The sequence below is a fragment of the Orcinus orca genome, chromosome 19, assembly GCF_937001465.1.
Source record: "Orcinus orca chromosome 19, mOrcOrc1.1, whole genome shotgun sequence".
Lineage (NCBI taxonomy): Eukaryota > Metazoa > Chordata > Mammalia > Artiodactyla > Delphinidae > Orcinus > Orcinus orca.
Genome location: NC_064577.1, coordinates 12,337,875 through 12,354,393, shown reverse-complemented (window position 1 = coordinate 12,354,393; position 16,519 = coordinate 12,337,875). Strand labels below are relative to the sequence as shown.

At 58.1% G+C, this 16,519-nt stretch overlaps 1 protein-coding gene across 4 annotated transcripts; it reads right to left on the bottom strand.

Annotated features, from left to right (window-relative positions):
• Positions 1 to 433: 433 nt before the first annotated feature.
• GUCY2D (guanylate cyclase 2D, retinal) lies at positions 434 to 15,859 on the bottom strand. Of its 4 annotated transcripts, XM_004266882.3 has the most exons (19): positions 15,025 to 15,857; positions 14,638 to 14,942; positions 12,374 to 12,725; positions 11,691 to 11,775; positions 11,323 to 11,425; positions 10,819 to 10,920; positions 9,189 to 9,269; positions 7,621 to 7,827; positions 7,366 to 7,522; positions 6,677 to 6,826; positions 5,926 to 6,074; positions 5,252 to 5,415; positions 4,964 to 5,156; positions 4,554 to 4,728; positions 4,156 to 4,254; positions 3,963 to 4,057; positions 3,764 to 3,849; positions 3,519 to 3,630; positions 434 to 3,193 (listed from the first exon to the last, which is right to left on the bottom strand). In XM_004266882.3, the coding sequence occupies exons 1-18, from the start codon at positions 15,794 to 15,796 to the stop codon at positions 3,537 to 3,539; spliced, it is 3,369 nt and encodes a 1,122-aa protein (XP_004266930.2). In that variant the 5' UTR covers positions 15,797 to 15,857; the 3' UTR covers positions 434 to 3,193; positions 3,519 to 3,536. The 4 variants fall into 4 exon arrangements, with proteins under 4 accessions (XP_004266930.2, XP_033278814.2, XP_033278813.2 ...); XM_033422923.2 differs by having other exon boundaries at positions 3,764 to 4,057; positions 15,025 to 15,859; XM_033422922.2 differs by having other exon boundaries at positions 434 to 3,630; positions 3,764 to 4,057; positions 15,025 to 15,859.
• Between the last annotated feature and the right edge of the window lie 660 nt (positions 15,860 to 16,519).

Below are 16,519 nucleotides of genomic sequence, written 5' to 3'. Positions count from 1 at the left end.
GGTGAGGTCTTGTCCAGAGATCAGTGGACCTCAACTTCCCCATTTGGGGGCCCCCTTCCCTCAGAATTGGACTCTGGCCTCCACGGTTCCTGGGTCCTGGCCGTAGACAAGCTCTGCTCTTCTTTTCCTTCCTCTCTCCTGCCTATGACCAAGGGATGAGGCCACACCACCCATTTCCAGAGCCTCAGAGACCCTGGTCTTTTCTAGAAGCCTGAAAGGCCTGTAGCTTCCCTGCTTGGTTCCCTCAGAGCAGATCCCCTGAGCAGAGGGGTTTCTGGGCGGGGGGTTGCTGACCCCAGTTCATCTCCCCCTGCCTGGGTCATCTCTAAGGTTCACCCCTTATCTGAAGCCCTCCATGGCGATGCCAGGTTCGAGCCCTCCGGGGATGGGGGTGTTCGGGCCACCCAGGCCAAAAGGACCACATACCGTGGACTGGAAGAAAGCACACCTTTATTCCAGCCCCCACCCTGCCAGGACCCAGCACCACGGCACATGGCCTGGTGTCCACAGCGCACAGTCCAGATCTCGGTGAACGCGGTCCCACAACGCAGTGTCACAGGTCCCCCAAAGGGGGGTGTCGGGGGTCCACTGCAGGTGGGGATGGGGAGCAGGGCCCCGACCCTGAGGAGCAGCACAGACAAAGGGGCCAGGTGAGCCCTGGGTCAGGGTGCGGCGTCCCGGCTATGGGATGGAAGCAGCAGCAGAGCTGCGGGAGGTCCCTGCTTCGGCCAGCGCTGCTCCTGGCGACAGAGCCATCCCGAAGGCAAGGCCACCCCGAGCGTGGGCTCCTGGCACAGGCCAGCTGGCCGAGGTAGTGTAAACACGTCTGAGGGTGAGGGGTGCCTAGTGGCCAAGCTGGGTGCTCTCTGGGCTGGGAATTGCCCGGGTCCCCGGAACAAGAGGGGTGACCAGGTGGAGAGGACTTGGGTCTGAGGGCAGCTGGGCTCTAGGAGACTGACTGGGCCCAGGAGAAAAGGTTCCACGGAAATGGAGGAGAAAGGCAAGGAGAAACTGCCCGGCAGAGAGAGGAGACTAAGGGCAGAAAGGAGACTGGGGCTTAGCTGTTTCCCTCCTCTTCTCCCACCAGCTCTCTGGGGCGGGTGGTCCTGCGTTCTCCTGGCTGGGGAGGAGGACAGGCCTCTCCTTTACCAGCTCCTCCCCCCTGTCACTTGCCTTTGAGACTGAGTCCCAGGAACAAGGCTGAGTTGAGGGTGGGAAGGGATCCACTCAGCCCTGCCCGCCCCGCCTCTGCCCCAAACTGGGTTTGGGCCCCAGGTCATACTCCTCCCCCTCTGGGGGTGCCTTGCCCCAGCCTGTCCACACTAATCCTCCTGCACCTAATCCCAGGCCAATTCTTTCCCGAAGCTCCGAGCCTGCCCTTGATTCCTGGGGCCTAAGTACAGAGAAAATCTGAAGAGAGATGTTTAAGAATGTACATAATTTAAAAAATATCTTGTGTGTGTGTGCATCAGGGTTTTAAAAAAAATCTTTAATTCATCATCTCTGAACTCGGTTAAAAATGTTCTTTAAATTATACTATATTACTCACTATAGCAGCACCACCTTAGTAACCAGAACCTACAAGTGCTGGATTCTAGGTATCTTGTCTGTTCTTCCTCTACCTTTAGGAAGGAGGGGCAGACCATTGAACTTGCGGACTTTACGAGCCAGGCAAAGTGATCTCCAGCAGTGCCTGTAATCCTAACATCAGCTACTCCAGAGTCCTGAGGTCTAACGTCTACAGGCTCTGGACAGGTACATAAGAGATGTTCAGAAAATCTTGGTGTCTCGGAGTCCACGGGGAGTGGTGGGCACTCCACTCCCCGTGGTGAGAACAGAAAAGCGAAACCCTGGAGAGACGGGACGCGGGGACGGTTGCTCTTTCGCTCCAGCAGGAAGTCAGCAATCGCCCCTGCGGGGCTTTGATTTCAGAGAAGAGGGAAATTTGGCAGCCATGTTTACAATGTGGTATCTCTTGATTTCTAAATGTTAGCTCAACACAAAAACAAAACCACTTCATTGATCAAACGAAACAAGTCTCAGGGCTAGTTTCTAGGCTGGTTTTTATGAAATCTTAGCAGTTCTGAGATTTTAGGGATCCTAGGATCCTTTCGTTCTCTGACTCAGAAACTTTAATGTGCATAGAAATACTCTGAAGGAACTCTGTTAGGGTGTAGATTCTGTTGCAATACGCCTGGGCCTGAGATTCTGCGTTGCTAACAAGCTCCCAGGCGATGTCGCTGCTGCTGGCCTACCTACCACACTGTGTGGTGAGGATTTAGTTCATCCTTCCGCCTAGGAAGTCCCTCTGACCGTTCTCTCCCTGCTCAAAGAGGTCTCCAGTTCTGCTTGCACATCTCCAGGGACTGGAGGCTCACCACCTAGTGACAGCCTGCGTTGGCTACAGCTGCTGCTAACTTCTGCCAGGTTCTGCAGCAATGGCGAAGGCCACCCAGAGTCCAATATGCCAAGGCTCAGGCTCTGGGACATCAGAGTTCCACAAAAGAAGCTTTACCTGGGGACTTACTGGGATGGGAGGGGTTGATACTTGTCGCAAAGATCTAAGCTGGGAGGATTTTCTGTTCAACTGCCTGCTCAGCGGCGCCCGGTTAAACAGAGAATACTACTATTCCTGGGTGTTCTGGTTAGGAGAGGTTTTGTGGAGTTTGTTTACCTTCGTTTCCCCAAAGCTTTGCAACAAGCTTTTCTCTGCACTTGGGCAAAGTATGCGGTTATGCCACAGAAGAAGGAGGGGGATGGAGAAGCCCTCAAATCCTCAGGCCACACGACACCCCTGCTCTGGTGGAATAGGTGGTCTCCACCTCCTCTGGGGTTGGGACATCCAATCCCAGATCCTCCTTCCTGGGGCCTTTCTGATGGGCTCAGGGTCACTGGGGCTGGAGGCCACGTGCCCAGTGCCCTGTACCCCAAGGCCAACCATTCTGAAGGCCAGCTGTCAGGGCCGGAGGGTATGGAAACCACCTAGGTAGGCCACTCTTCATTTTACCACGGAGGGGAAACCAAGCCCAGAGAGTGCATGAGACTTTCCCAGGGTCACACAGCTGGTTTGCAACCAGCTCTTGCAAAGGCTCAGAATCCTTTGAGGCAGAGCTGGACGGAAGCCACTGGTATTAGCCAGACTTTTGGTCACCTACAGCAGCAACTTTCAGGAAAAGGACCTTCTGGAATAATCCTGAGGGAGAGAGGAGTGTTTCAGAGGGAAACCATGGAAAGGGGTCACGGGGGTTCACCTCAGTAGGGGAGAGTCATTCTCGAGTCTGGACTCCTGGCCCACTCCAGACCTACCGAACCAGGGTCCCTGTGGCTGGGAAATCCCTGGGTTTAGGAACCAGCCTGGGCTCACCAAGTCAGAGAAGGATGGGGACACCTGGCTTGAGTGGGACGTTCTGCAGGCAGGCAGGGCTAGGTCCTCAGGCTGGGGAAGAGGTGCCCGTCCTCCAGGAAGCATGTGTGTAGCCCCCGGGGTCTGTGGGGTGTGGGAGCCAAGGGGGCAGTACCTTGTCCCAGGCCCAGCCTCACTTTCCGGAAAACTGGCCCGGCCTCGCCTTCTCCAGCTTCTGGCGCCGCTCAGGCGGGATACTCTGCAAGCTGATGCCGTGGTTGCTGGCCCTGTGGCGAAGGGAGGGGCGGCCTCATGGAGGGAGGATAGGCAGTAGGAGGGTAGGGTCCAGTGCAGGGCAGGAGGGGAGGGAGGGCATGGAGGGACCAACTCGGTCATGGCGCGTGAAGGCCGGATCCTCACCCCGGTTGCAGGTCAGGCGGTTTGGGGATGGGCTTGTCGAAGCCGCGTCTGCCCACCAGCCAGTACGTTTCCTCGCAGCCCTTGCCCTGGGGAGACACGGGGGAGGGAAGGACTCAGGCGGACTGAGGTGAGGGCCGGTGGATCTCGAGGTCTCAGTGGAACCGGGCGTGGCGAGTTGCGTCTTCCAGCCCGGCCTCACCTTCAGCTCCGTGCGACCCCGCACCTCGGTCTGGAAGCCCTCGTTTAGGGCGCAGAGAATCTCCACGGTGCTCCGGTTCACGTGGATGCGGTAAGCTGGGACGGCAGGGGACACCGTGAGCTCAGAGGACACCGTGAGCTCAGGACACCCCTCCCGCGCCCCCTCCCCGCCCCTCCCGCCCCGTCACACTCACGCAGCCCGGTGGACTCCATGCGCGAGGCGGTGTTGACCGTGTCCCCAAACAGGCAGTACCGCGGCATGGTGAGGCCCACCACGCCCGCCACGCACGGGCCTGTGGAGACACGCTGCGTCGGTGGGCTGGCTGGCCTGCGCTGAAGCTGGCCTGCTGGCGGCTGGGTGGCACCTAGGGCTCCAGGGGGCCTTTAGCACTGCATAATCTCCACTGGCTTCCCAAAGAAACCCTCTCAAGCGTACCCTCCCAATTACAGTGCGGTGCCTGCTGTTAAAACGTGGCTTCAAGACAAGTCCCCGCCCCCACCCACTCCACGAGTTTGCCTCCCATCTAGGAAACCTGGAGCCCGGCCCTAACGAGGGAGATGGGCTGGAGAGCCCGGGAAGGCGCGGAGTTACCCGAGTGCAGGCCGATGCGGATGCGCACGGGCACCTCGGGCATGTGCCGCATGCGGAAGGTGCCCACGGCACTGAGGATGTCCAGAGCCATGTTGGCGATCTCTGCTGCGTGCCGCTGCCCGTTCCGTTGGGGCAGCCCTGAGGCCACCATATAGGCGTCCCCGATTGTCTCCACCTGAGGAGAGAATTCAGTACTGAGCACCCCGCCAATGCCAATGTCCCTTGTCGGGAGGCCTAAACTGGGGTGAGTGCAGAGATCCTGGGGAGCCTTCCAGCTGGGGGACTGAGCTGGGGACCGGCAGAGGAGAAAAGGGACAGGAGGGCTGGGAAAGAGGATCGTGCTGGTGACCCCGGGCAGGGGGGCGGGGGCCGGAGAAGCTGAAGGAGGGCTTGCCCCCTACACACCCCACCTTGTAGACATCATGGGAGCCGATGATGGCGTCAAAGAGCGTGTAGAGGTCATTGAGCAGGTCCACCACTTCGATGGGCTCACTCATGGCTGAGATGGTGGTGAAACCCACAATGTCACTGAAGTACAGTGTCACCTCCTCGAAATACTCGGGCTCCACAGGTGTCCCCATCTTCAGCGCCTCAGCCACAGACCTGGGGATGGCAGGTGGTGAGCTCACCTGGAGGCCGCCCCAGTCTGGCTGGATTCCAGCTGTCCTCCCCACCCACCTCTCCCCATAGGCACCCACGGAGGCAGCATCTGTGTGAGCAGCCGGTCTGTCTTCTGCTTTTCCAGCTCCAGCTCCTCCGTGCGCTCCCGGATCAGGTCCTCCAGGTTGCTGGAGTACTGCTCCAGCATCCGCAGCATCGAGTCAATGATGTTCATCTTCCGGCCCTTGTTGATGCTCTTGAACTAGTAGGAAGAGGAAGCTGGTGGGGCTGCTGAGGACCTGGCCTGCCATGCCCCCCTCATGGGGCTGTATCATGCCTGATCTTCTGCCTCCACCCTCTTTCATCTACACCCATCGAGCCCGTGCTGCCCTGTGCTGGGCACTGTGTTTTCACAAGTTATTAGGAGGTCACCTGTTCTGTTAGCAACTGACAAGGTGCTGGAACCAGCCCAGTCTTTGGACTCCCAGGCCAAGGGTCCTTCTCCCTCACTAGGCCAAACACATACTCAATAAATGTCATTTGAATTGAATTAAATATTTCTCCCGCCCAGAGATCCATCTTCCACTCCAAAGGCCTCCACAGCCCCCATTCTAATTCTGTCCCCACCAAACCCTTAATCCTCAGACGACCCCTTAGGAAGTAGCCTGGAAGGTCAGAGATCCTGCCGGCTTGCCTTCCTGCAGCCTCCCCTCCCCCACCCCAAGTTGTTGGCAAACGGCCAGCCCAGTCCTTGCCCAGCCCAGCCCCTGACCAGCTCGAAGGTGCGGTCCATGGAGGGCCGAAGTTCCGGCTGCTCTGCCCAGCACTGTTTCATCAGCTGGATGCACTCCATGGGCGCCTGGTCCATGGACACCGAGGGCCGACATAGCGGAGGGGGGCTCTGTACCCTCTTCACCACTTCTGGAGGCATGAAGGGAACAAGAGAGGGGGTGTGCCGGAACAGAAGCCACCTCTGACTCTGGCCTGATTGTTGAAGCTCAGGAGGAGGGGGCTGGAAGGGGAAGCTTCAGTAGGTGGGGAAGTGTAGTGTGGGAGGTGTTGCTGGGAGCAACAGGACCCTGAACCCTGGGGGCCAGGGGGCAGTAGGAGGGGCCAGGCAAAGAGACTGACATTTATTGCACATAAGACAAGTGAGCGTTAGAGTGATCAAGCAGCATGCTGTATCCTACACGTGATAATATAGATCTGAACCAGATCCGTCTGCTCTGTTTCCCCCTTCCCCCTATGGTGCTGCCTCCCTGGGGCCCCTAAGAACCAGAGAGGAGCTTGCTACCACCGTTGGGGCAGCAGGCTGGGTCCAGGGTCGGGACAGAGGAAACCACTGACGTCTGGGTGCTGGCCGCCCCTCCCATCCTGATGCTTGGCTCTCCACAGCCCTGACCCTTCAGAACTCAGCTCTAGGGAGTCCCACATAAGTTAAGTCTCAGCACCGAGCGAGGCTGGGTCTCTGCCTAACAGCAGGGTGTCTTTCTAGTCCAAAGGCCAGGCGAGGGCGGCCGTACCCTCGGGAGTCAGCTCCAGCATGGCGTAAGGGGCGCTGCGGCACACGACCTCTTGCATGATGATGCCCAGACTGAAGACGTCGCCGGCCAGCGTTCCCCGGCGCTCCAGGGCCGGGTCCCGAAGCAGCTCCGGGGCTGTCCATAGCTGGTCTGGGGTCGGGGAAGGGGGCGTGGGCACGCGGAGGGCCATAGAGGCGCTAGGGACAGACCCCCCCACACCCTCACCAGAAAGCCCAGGCTCGCACCCGCTGAACTCCCCAGCCTCAGTCTGGCCCTGCTGCCCGCAGTGATCCCCAGGAGAAACTACCAGAAACCCAGAGCAGGTCTCAGAAAGCCAGGCCGTCACAAATAGGACCCGCCCTTTAGACAAAGCGGTGCCGAGAGCAGACTAGGTCCCTTGGACACAAGCCCCGCCCTTAGGCAAAGCCCCACTAGAAGCAGACCCCCCCGAAAGGGCAGGAGCTCCGCCCCTCAGGCACAAGTCCCGCCCCCTAACGACTCCCCGCCTCCCCAGTCAAGGAGCCAGACCCCCTTCATCTCAGAGGTCACAAGACCTCCTCCGCGGCAGAAGTCCCGTCCGGTGGGTGTGGGATGGAGAGAGTGCGCGGGAAGGAGGAAAGGAGAGGGCCTTGAAACAACGGGGATGCGGGGGCTGCTCGGCCGCCCGGGAGGCAGCCCGGGAATCCTACCCTCCGCGCTGGGAGGCTCCGGTAACACCCTCTGCGCTTCCAGCAGTCGCCCATGACCGTGGTCGGTGACTTTAAGCACGAACCTCCCGTCCACCACGCAGTTCCGTGACTTCAGCCGCCCGTGGGCCACGCCTCGATGGTGCAGATACCTTATTCCCTGGAAGAAGTGGCGTCAGGGGCAGCCTCAGCCCACGCGGTTCCCCCCGCCGGCTCCTCCCCGCCGCAGCCCACCCGGTCCCACCCCGACACGCACACCTTGATGAGGTCCAGTAGGAGGGAGGACTTGAACATCCAGTCCAGCTTTATGTCTCTCTGAGCGAGGAGGTCTTGGAGGGAGCCACGGGCACAGTGCTCTGAGACCACAGCCAGCATCCCTTCCCCGGGGGCCGCGGCACCGCCAGCTCCCCCCGCCAGGAAGAGCCCCAGGTAGAGGGCCACGTTCTCATGCCGGAGCTCCCGGATCTGGGGGAGGGGGTGGGAATTAACAGGCATTTGCTGTTTTGGGAGCGAGGTGGGGAGGAGGCTGTTCTTCAGGTCTGTTTTTGATTGGAGGATGGGGTAAAAATGGTGAGTGGAGAGGTCTATAGGGCATGTCGGGGCTTCCTTCTACAGATACCTTCTCTCTCTAGGAAAGACAACACAGTCAAAGGCCACCGTGCAGACGCTGAACGTGGTGTTAACTTAAAGTTATGAATGAAAAGACAATTTTGCGCTGGCAAATCAGGACCCAGGCAGTTTCTGATTTATTAACCATAAGACTTTGAACTTCCTGGGTCTTAAGGGAAAACACCTCATGAAGGAAAAGCTCCTGGTACTCACCGCCCCCCACCCCCAACTTCTGATATAACCGTCCCTTGGGGGGAGAATCAGGCAGACACTGCAGTGCTTTCAAAAATCACCAGAAGTGGCTTATGCTGGTGACTCAGCCCAGGGCTGCTTTGCTTGTTACATCATTGTGCCAGATAGAGGCACCCCCCCGCCCCGCCCCCCGCCACGTTAAGGAAGAAGGACTAACTAGTTGAGCTGTGTCCCAGAGGAGCCAGCAACAAGGCCACACCCACTCGGTGGGACAGAGGCCCTCACAGTCTGGCTGGGAAAATGAGGGCTAGTGGGTGACTGGTGCCCTTTCTAGTTGTTCTTTGGTCCAACAAGGGGCTTCTTTTCATCTTAATGCCTGTTGTTAAACGGTGATTTAGTCCGTTGACAACTGGTAGCCCACTTAATGACTTAAGTCATTCTGCAGCTGTGACCAAGAGCTTCTGTGGAGGCATCCGGGAAGGAGGCCAGGCCAAGGCTGTATGGTGTTAGGGGTAAGAGGGGCACTAAGGTTGGAATGACCAGAATAAGCCAGTTTATAGCCTCCTTGCCAACTTTCCACGTCACTCAGTATGCACCAACTAGGCCATTCTGTGCAAGCAGCCTGACAGAACTGGAAACCCATTTATTTTCTAGCATTCACTCAACAAACATTCACTGGATGTCTCTAATGTTCCAGACACTGTGCTGGGTGCTGGAAATATTAATACAATGGAGGGGGAAGGGGAAAAGCCCTCACTCAGCTTACAGTGCAGGGAGGGAGGCAGGTAAGAAATAAGCAAGCACACACAGGTGAACAATTACAAATCATGATCAACACCTCCAAGGAAAGAACTAGTGTTATAGGAGAGCACGATAAGAAACCTGCTTTAGAGAGGAGGGGACACTTCACTGAGAGCTCTTCGTCGTCCCTGCCACAGTGGGGTCTACTTGGACTCAGCTGCAAAGAGAAGGCAAGGAGGGAGGAACGATGGCCACCTCACACCCCATCACAGGCCCACTCTCACCTTGGAGAAGGCCATCTTGGTCGCTGGGCGGATAGCTATGTGCTGTTCCCCCGGGAATTTCTTCAGCCAAACCCAGTCTCCCTGGAGCAGAGACAGGAGTAGGGAACTCGGTTTCTCAAAACCCCATGATGTGAGGAGCCGTAGAGAGCCCCCATGTTTCCCTTGGCTCCCTGCCCCAGAACCCATCTTCCATGTGACAAAGAGCTTCAGGAACAAGGGGTATAACGTCTGCCAGCCCACTTCACAGCCAGCTGCGTGAGAGCCCGCCCGTGGGAAAGAGAGACGCAGAGGCTGTCCTCACAACGCCAGATGCGCTCACCAACAGCCCTATTAAGTGAGCCATCACCATCACAAGTGTCATTGAAATCACAGCCCTCATCATCACCCGCTGCCATAAGAGAGCACTGTGCTGGGCGTCAAGGAGTCTGGGTAGATCACGCGTTATTACAGACTAACGGTGAAGGATAGACAGCTCCCCTGCAGGCTCTGGGCCTCACTGTCCTCAGCTGTCCGCAGGGCCAGTTCATGGGCGTGCGACCCATCAGTCCCCCAGGGCCCTGTGCTCAGAAGGGCCTGAGCTTGGTTCAGTGATCTGCTGCTGTCATCCTGAATGAACAAAGGGCACCTCATTTTTATTTTGCCCTAGACCTTGCAGATTATGTAGTTGGCCTTGCCTGTTGATAAAGGATTTGGACTAGGAGGGAATTCTGGGGGTTTGGTACTGACCCCTAAAGAAGATTTGGAAATAAATGTGGAGACATTTTTAATTGTCACAAAAACTGGGGGCTGTGATCAGTGGACAGAGTCAGAGACAAGTGGCGCTAAACATTCTTCAAGGCATAGGGTCCTGCCCCAAACGACAATAGTGTTCTACTGGGAAATGGCTGCAATGGCCTCTAGGTGACATGCTAGGAGTCTCTGCATTCTCTCCACAACATGACACCCAAGAGCTCTAAATCTCCACTCCCTCTTCATTAGTGGAGCTCTCTCCCAGCGCTCTCTGAATCTGTTCTCATTATCTCCCACCCATCCCACCACATTCAGATCTGCTGACCCCGTGGTTAATGTCCTAATGCCCTTCTGTGACTTTCTTTTTCCCCTCTAAGTCTTGCTGCTCCAGAGTGTGATCTGATTGGGGTAGAAGTGCTGGGTGGGGCCAAGACATGGGTCTGGCTTGAGTCAGAGATTAGCTCAGTCTGGAAGCCCCTTCCTGAACAATACAATCCTGGAAAAGTCCTCTTTGTGAACATGAGATCACTTCCCAGATGAACCTCTGTCTCAATCTCTCCAGGGAGGCCTGTGCCCTTCAGTAACCCAAAGGCTTGGAGCACTGAGGGGGAGGACGATGACCTCAGTGGCCTCTTCAGGCTACATGCTGGTCCCATCAAACTCCCCACCCTCAGGCCTCTAGTCTTTAGGCCACTGTGATTAGCCTTTGAAGAGCCCTCACGCGGATAATGGCTAAGGGAAAATCCCCCAGCAGGAAGGATTCCCAGATGCTCCCCTTTGAGGAGGAATCCATGAACTCTCCCTAGTTCCCATTCTGGGCTCCTACCCCCATTTCCTGGACTCCGCAAGATACGACGCAACTCCAGGAACAGAGCCCGGCCTGCCCGGGTCTCAGGCTCACCTCATAGAGGCCAATGTTGGTGTAATCCGGGCTCTGGCTGTGGATGCTGCGAACGTCTGACAAGCTGCGGGCGGCCAGACTCCATCGACTCCCCTGGGCCACCTGGAGGGTAGAGGTCAGTGCATGGGGTCAAAATATACTATGGGGTCAGAGTCCTGGGTTGAGGTCAGGCTTAAATCTGGGGATTAAAGAGGGGAAGGGAAGAAATCTTAGTTCGGGCAGGTGATAATGACATTACTTCCCAAGTACACGACACTTCAGAGCTTACAAAACAAACACATTCATTTTCTGTTGGAGCTTCACCCTATCCAAGGAAAGCGGTCAGGACAGGGGCTGTCATCCTCATTGCACACATGACGGCGTTGATCCCAGCACTCAGACCTGGGATGGAGCGAAGGCAGAAACCAGGCCTTCCCAGGTGGGGGCTGGGGTGAGGGCTGGCCCAGGCAGGGGACCGAACATATAGGGGAGGACAGCTGGGTCCTGGCTCCCCTCCTCCCCTACCTTCCGAGAGCTGCTCCTCTGCGGGGGGAGGAAGGTGACGTCATCCAGAGTCAGGATGATCTTGTTGGGGCCGGAGACCATTTGGATGTGAAGTAGCCGGTGCCTGGTAGAGAAAGGAGGTCATCTTCGCAAAGGGGACCAAGGTCCATGAGAGGAAGCCAGTGGGGGAAAATGCTGGCTCAGGGGAGGGCAGTCATCGGCAAACCAGACCCCCCCCCGGGACTCTGCCAGCCCTCCAAGACTCCTTCCTTCTCCCCCTCTCCAAAAGACATCCTCCCTCCTTCTACTCTTGGGTGGGCCCAGCCTGCTGCACAGTTGCATTTCTGGCAGGTGGAGAGCCAAGCTCCTCTCCTACTTACCCTACTCACCTAAAATAATGGGCCAGGAAGGCCCCTGTCAGCCCCATGAAAACCACCAGGAGGAAGCCGAGAAAGACGACGCCGGGCTCCACTCCTGGAGGGGCAGTGAGAGGAGAGATGCTGAGGACTGTAGCAGAGGGGAGGCATCCTCTCTAGCAGAGGTCCCCAGCCCGGGCCGCAGACCGCTACTTGTCCGCGCAGCCTGTTAGGAACCCGGCCGCACAGCAGGAGGTGAGCGGCGTGAGTGAGCGAAGCTTCATCTGCCGCTGCCCATAGCTGGCATCACCGCCTGAATACCCCCCGCCCCGCCCCAGTCCGTGGAAAAACTGTCGTCCACGAAACAGGTCCCTGCTGCCAAAAAGGTTAGGGACCGCTGGTCTATAGGGAAGAATGCAGTCACGTCAAATCTTGGAGGATCCAGAAAAGGGGGATGGGAGCCCATAACAGGATCTAGGGAAAGGTCATGGGGTCCTGCAAAGGGCGGGGCGGGGGGTGGTCTGGGAATGCTAGAAAGGTTCCAAGAGGGCTCCAGGGGCTCGGAAAGACAGGGGTCCTGCACAAGCCAGGGGTCTCTGAGGAGGACCTGGAAGGGCCTCCAACAGGAGTTACAGGATGAGAGTTCACTCTCTTTCACCACTTTGTGGAGGGTTCATGGTCACTGTCCCAGTGTGGGCTGGGATGTTCGCCCTCACCTCCGTTGCAGATGACGTCTGGGTCGAACCAACACGAGGGGTCGGGCCCAGGCCCCCGTCCCCCTCTAGGAAAATGCACCGGGGTTCCGGCGGAGCGGAAGAAGCCCTGGGTGGGGTTCAGCACGTATGTGGTGAACAGCCGGTCCCCGGCTGCATCCGTGTCCAGCAGCACAAAGGAGGGCTCCTCGGCTCCTCCCAGGGCCCCACAGAAGCCGGGGACCTGGGCATCCCGGACGTGGCGGGCCACGGCTGCTCCGGACACCCAGCCGCCACCTGCAGCTGCCCGTGCTCGTGCCACGCCCCCGGCCAACAAGAAGACCGAGTCATAGATGGTGCCGAAGAGAGGGGATACCTGGGGAGGAAGGGTAGGGGGTTCAGGTTTCGGGGTCACAGCCCGTAAATAGACGGGGACTTACTGTCTCCGCTTATCCTTTCACTGGGCCCTTCGAGTCCTTCAAGCCCTGTGTGTTTTGACTGTTCACACCTCCTAGTTAGTGGTTCCATATCTCTCCTCATTGGCTCTCTCTTCCTCTCTCCCCAATTGTCTATCCCACCCCTTTTTACCACTGCCCTTTCCTCTTTTCAGTATTCTTACGCTCTTCTTATCACTTGTGACTTCTAACTCCAATACCTACATCTCCTCTCTTCCCTCTCCTTTTGGTTGCCCTGCATATATTTTTAAAATCGTTACCTACCATTCATTGAAAGCCTTCTTTCTCGTCTTTTGGTTGGCTTCTATTTTCTGTCTTTAGGTCTTTTCTTTTCCCCAAGGCAACCACCTGATCTCACGGAGCTTCTCTATTATTCCCAGTTCCCATCTCTCACAGCGCCAGGCACTGTGTAGAGCACTAGGGATATATCAGGGTACAAGACAGAGTCCCTATCTCGAGGAATCTTTCCTCTAGTGGGGAGAGACAGACAGGGATGTTAATGCAGTGTAAGGAGTGAGGGGAGGGGTAACTGAGGGAGCTGAGGAGACAGAAAAGATGCCCAGCCCAGGCTGGGGGAGGAGGAAGAGGCTTCCAGAAGTGACCATCCCTCAGGGGACGAATCCGAAATATCTGGGGGAGTGTAGGGACAGGAGAGAGGGAACAGTACACCCAGTAGCACAGAAGCAAAAGAGAAGGTCACATCTGGGGAACCCAAAGTAGCTCGGTCTGGCTGAAGTTCAAGAAAGAAGGAAGAGAGAGGAAGACATGAGACCTGATAAACCAAGTGAAGAGACCTGTATCTATCCAGGGCAAGAGAAGCCACTGGGAGACTTTGGATGGGGGCGTGACACAGTCAGATGTGTCAGATTTCTGAAGTTCACTCTGATTGCTGGGTGGAGAAGGGCCTGCGGTAGGTAAGTGGTGAAGCAGAGACCACTTGGGAGATTTTATTTGGGGATTTGGACCAGAGGTGCTGTGGCCTGAACCAGGGGTGTGACAGTGAGGATGGAGAAAGTAGATGGATTCAAATGACCTTTGGGAAGCAAAAGTGACAGAACTTGGTGTCTGGATGTTGGGGGAAGGGTTAGAGGAATCAAGGGTGACTCCCAGGGGTCTCACTTGGGCAGCTAGGTGAAAGGCTATGCTACTTACTGAGAACTGAAGAGGGTTTTCCCCACCATTTCCCCCACCTCTATTTCCCCACCTGTCCTCCATCCCATCTCACCACTGTTCTCAGGGAATCCTGGATATTAGCTGCTTGATGGGAATAAGCTGTGAATCTAGATGGTTATAGAAGCCCTTGCTCCACCTAGGGACCTTTCTGCTTCTCACAAGATGTAAGGCTCTCAAAAAGTTAAGACCACTAGGTGAAGCCCCAGAGGAAACACCTCCGAACTGGGCATGGAGGCTGGATCTGTATTCTCCCTCCTTCCTGCTCTCTTAAGAACACCAGTTGTTTAATACAGACCGTATGTCATGGCCGTGTTGGAAGTGGGTTTACTTTAAAGTAGACTGCAAAAGATGCTGCAGTGCAGAGTTTGTTAGCGTTTGCTCCTTGGAGCTGACCTTGAGAAGTCTCATTGCCAACTCTCTGGAAGCAATTCCAATACACAAAGCTGCTCCAAGCAAGGCCAGAGCTTTTACATCACCCAGGACATGCAGAGCTGCTGGTTATTCTCTCCCTGCTGGCCTCCTACTCCCTCCTATTGACTGCATCCTCCTCTCATTCCATCGACTCTATCCACTTCTCTTCCCATTGCCTCCAGCCTCCATCTCCCCTTTTTGGCTATTCTCTGCTCTCTTCCCCTCTTCCCTCCTCCCTGGTCCCTCTACCTGCTGCAGATTGAGGTCAGGGGGCAGCTCCTGATGCTCTTGGGCCCTGCGCAGACTGTCCAGCACGCTGCCTCCCGGGGGACAGTGACGCGTGAGGGTGAGCACCGCATCGTGGGCCTTGCGAAGCTGTGAGCTGTTGGCGAGCACGGCCAAGGCGTCCGGGCCTGGAGACAAGGCGTAGTGCAGCGTGTCGAAGGGCAGGAAGACCAGGGACCCATCAGCCAAGCCCAGCTCCTCTGCAGCCTCCAGCAGGCAGCGCTGCTCCTCACCGCCCAGCAGGACCGAGTGCATCACCATGATCACTGCTGCGGACAAGAGGCTCCGCTCGGTGCTCTGTCCTTTTCTCGCTGGACGGCCGACCCCCCCGCATCCTGCAGGGGAGCCTACCTCTGACTCTGGGTCCACCTTGGACCCTCCTCAGGGCCTCCCGGGCTCCAGACAGGTCCGAGGGCTCCATAGAGGTCACCAGGGCAACGGGCAGACCCCGGGCCCTGAGCGCCGTGGAAAGTGCGCGTCCCGCCTCCACCCACAGGTCCTGGGGAGCGGTGACCACGGCCACGTGCGCCCAGCGGAACGCGCGCAGGAGGGCGTAGAGCGCATCCGCCGCGGGCGTCACCGCGGGAGCCGTGGTGCCCGCCGCCCGCATTCCGGGGCAGCCCCAGGGAACCAGGGCGATCCCCGCCTCTTGAGCTAGTAGCTCCGCCGGCCGGCAGGCTGCGGGGTTCACCGGCCCCACGAGGCCTGAGACGCGGGTGAGCGCGGAGGATACCGCCCCCAGCGAGCCCGGCGTCCGGCACGGCTCGGGCAGCAGCGCGACCTCGAAGCGGGGGCCGTCCTCCAGGGCAGCTTCGTGGTTCAGGCGGGCGGCGGCCAGGCGGGCGGCCAGGTCCGGGCGGGCACGGGCGAAGATGGGGTCGCAGGCCCAGGGGCCCAGCACCCCAACTGTGAACACAGCGGAGAGGGCGGGGCGCGGCAGGAGCAGCAGCGGCAGCAGCAGCAGGGGGCGCAGCAGAGGCCGGGGCCGGGACGGCGTCCCGGGAAGGCCGGGCTGAGACGGAGCCTCCCGCGTGGGGGCGCAGAGCCCAGGGTCCCGAAGCCCACCCGCGAGGAGGGCGCGGGCGGTCATTGCCGGCTTCTGAGAGCATAAACAGAGCAGCATGAGAGGACGCGACCCCAGGGCTCTCTTAGGGCTCTCCGCACCCCCCAAGGTTCTCAAAGCCCAATTAACCCACGGCTTGTCTATTGCTTCCACACCCGCCTCCGCGGGCTTGGACGACTATATGGGGTCAGGGGCATAGCCTGGAAGCACCCCCTTTCCCCCCCGTTTTGCTCTGCTTCCCGCTCCCCCTTGTCTGCCCCTCTGCCCCTCTTAGAGCTGTCAGGGGTCAGTGGGGACACTCCCATTCCCTTCCATGGTCTCTTTCCGGCAGGAAGGACCTGGAGTCCGTGTGGAGGGGGCTCTGCCACTCACCGGAAAGTCCGGGGCTCGGGCCAGGGCCGGGGCTCGGGGTCACAGGGCCGATCCTTCTGACGCCCTCCCACGGGTCTCCTTTGCCAGGGCCCAGGGCGGGGGTGTGGGAAGAGCCACCCAGAGCCCTTAATCTCCCCAAGCTGATTAGGGTCTCTTAAGCAGGCAGGGAGGGGCTGGTGGAGGATGGGGCTCCCTGGGGTGGGTTCTGTCCTAGCTTCCAGGCAGCCAGCCAGATTCTTTCCCCTCCCGGTGTCCCAAGCCCCCCACCATAACCCCCAGCATAAAAGCAGCCGCAGGTCCCCCTGTCAGGCTGCTGCCACATTACCCTGCTCAGCCTGGGAAACAGCAAGATGTGCCCATGGAGACCTGTGGGTGATCAGTCCTGGGGTCCCATTTCCTCCAATCTCGTTT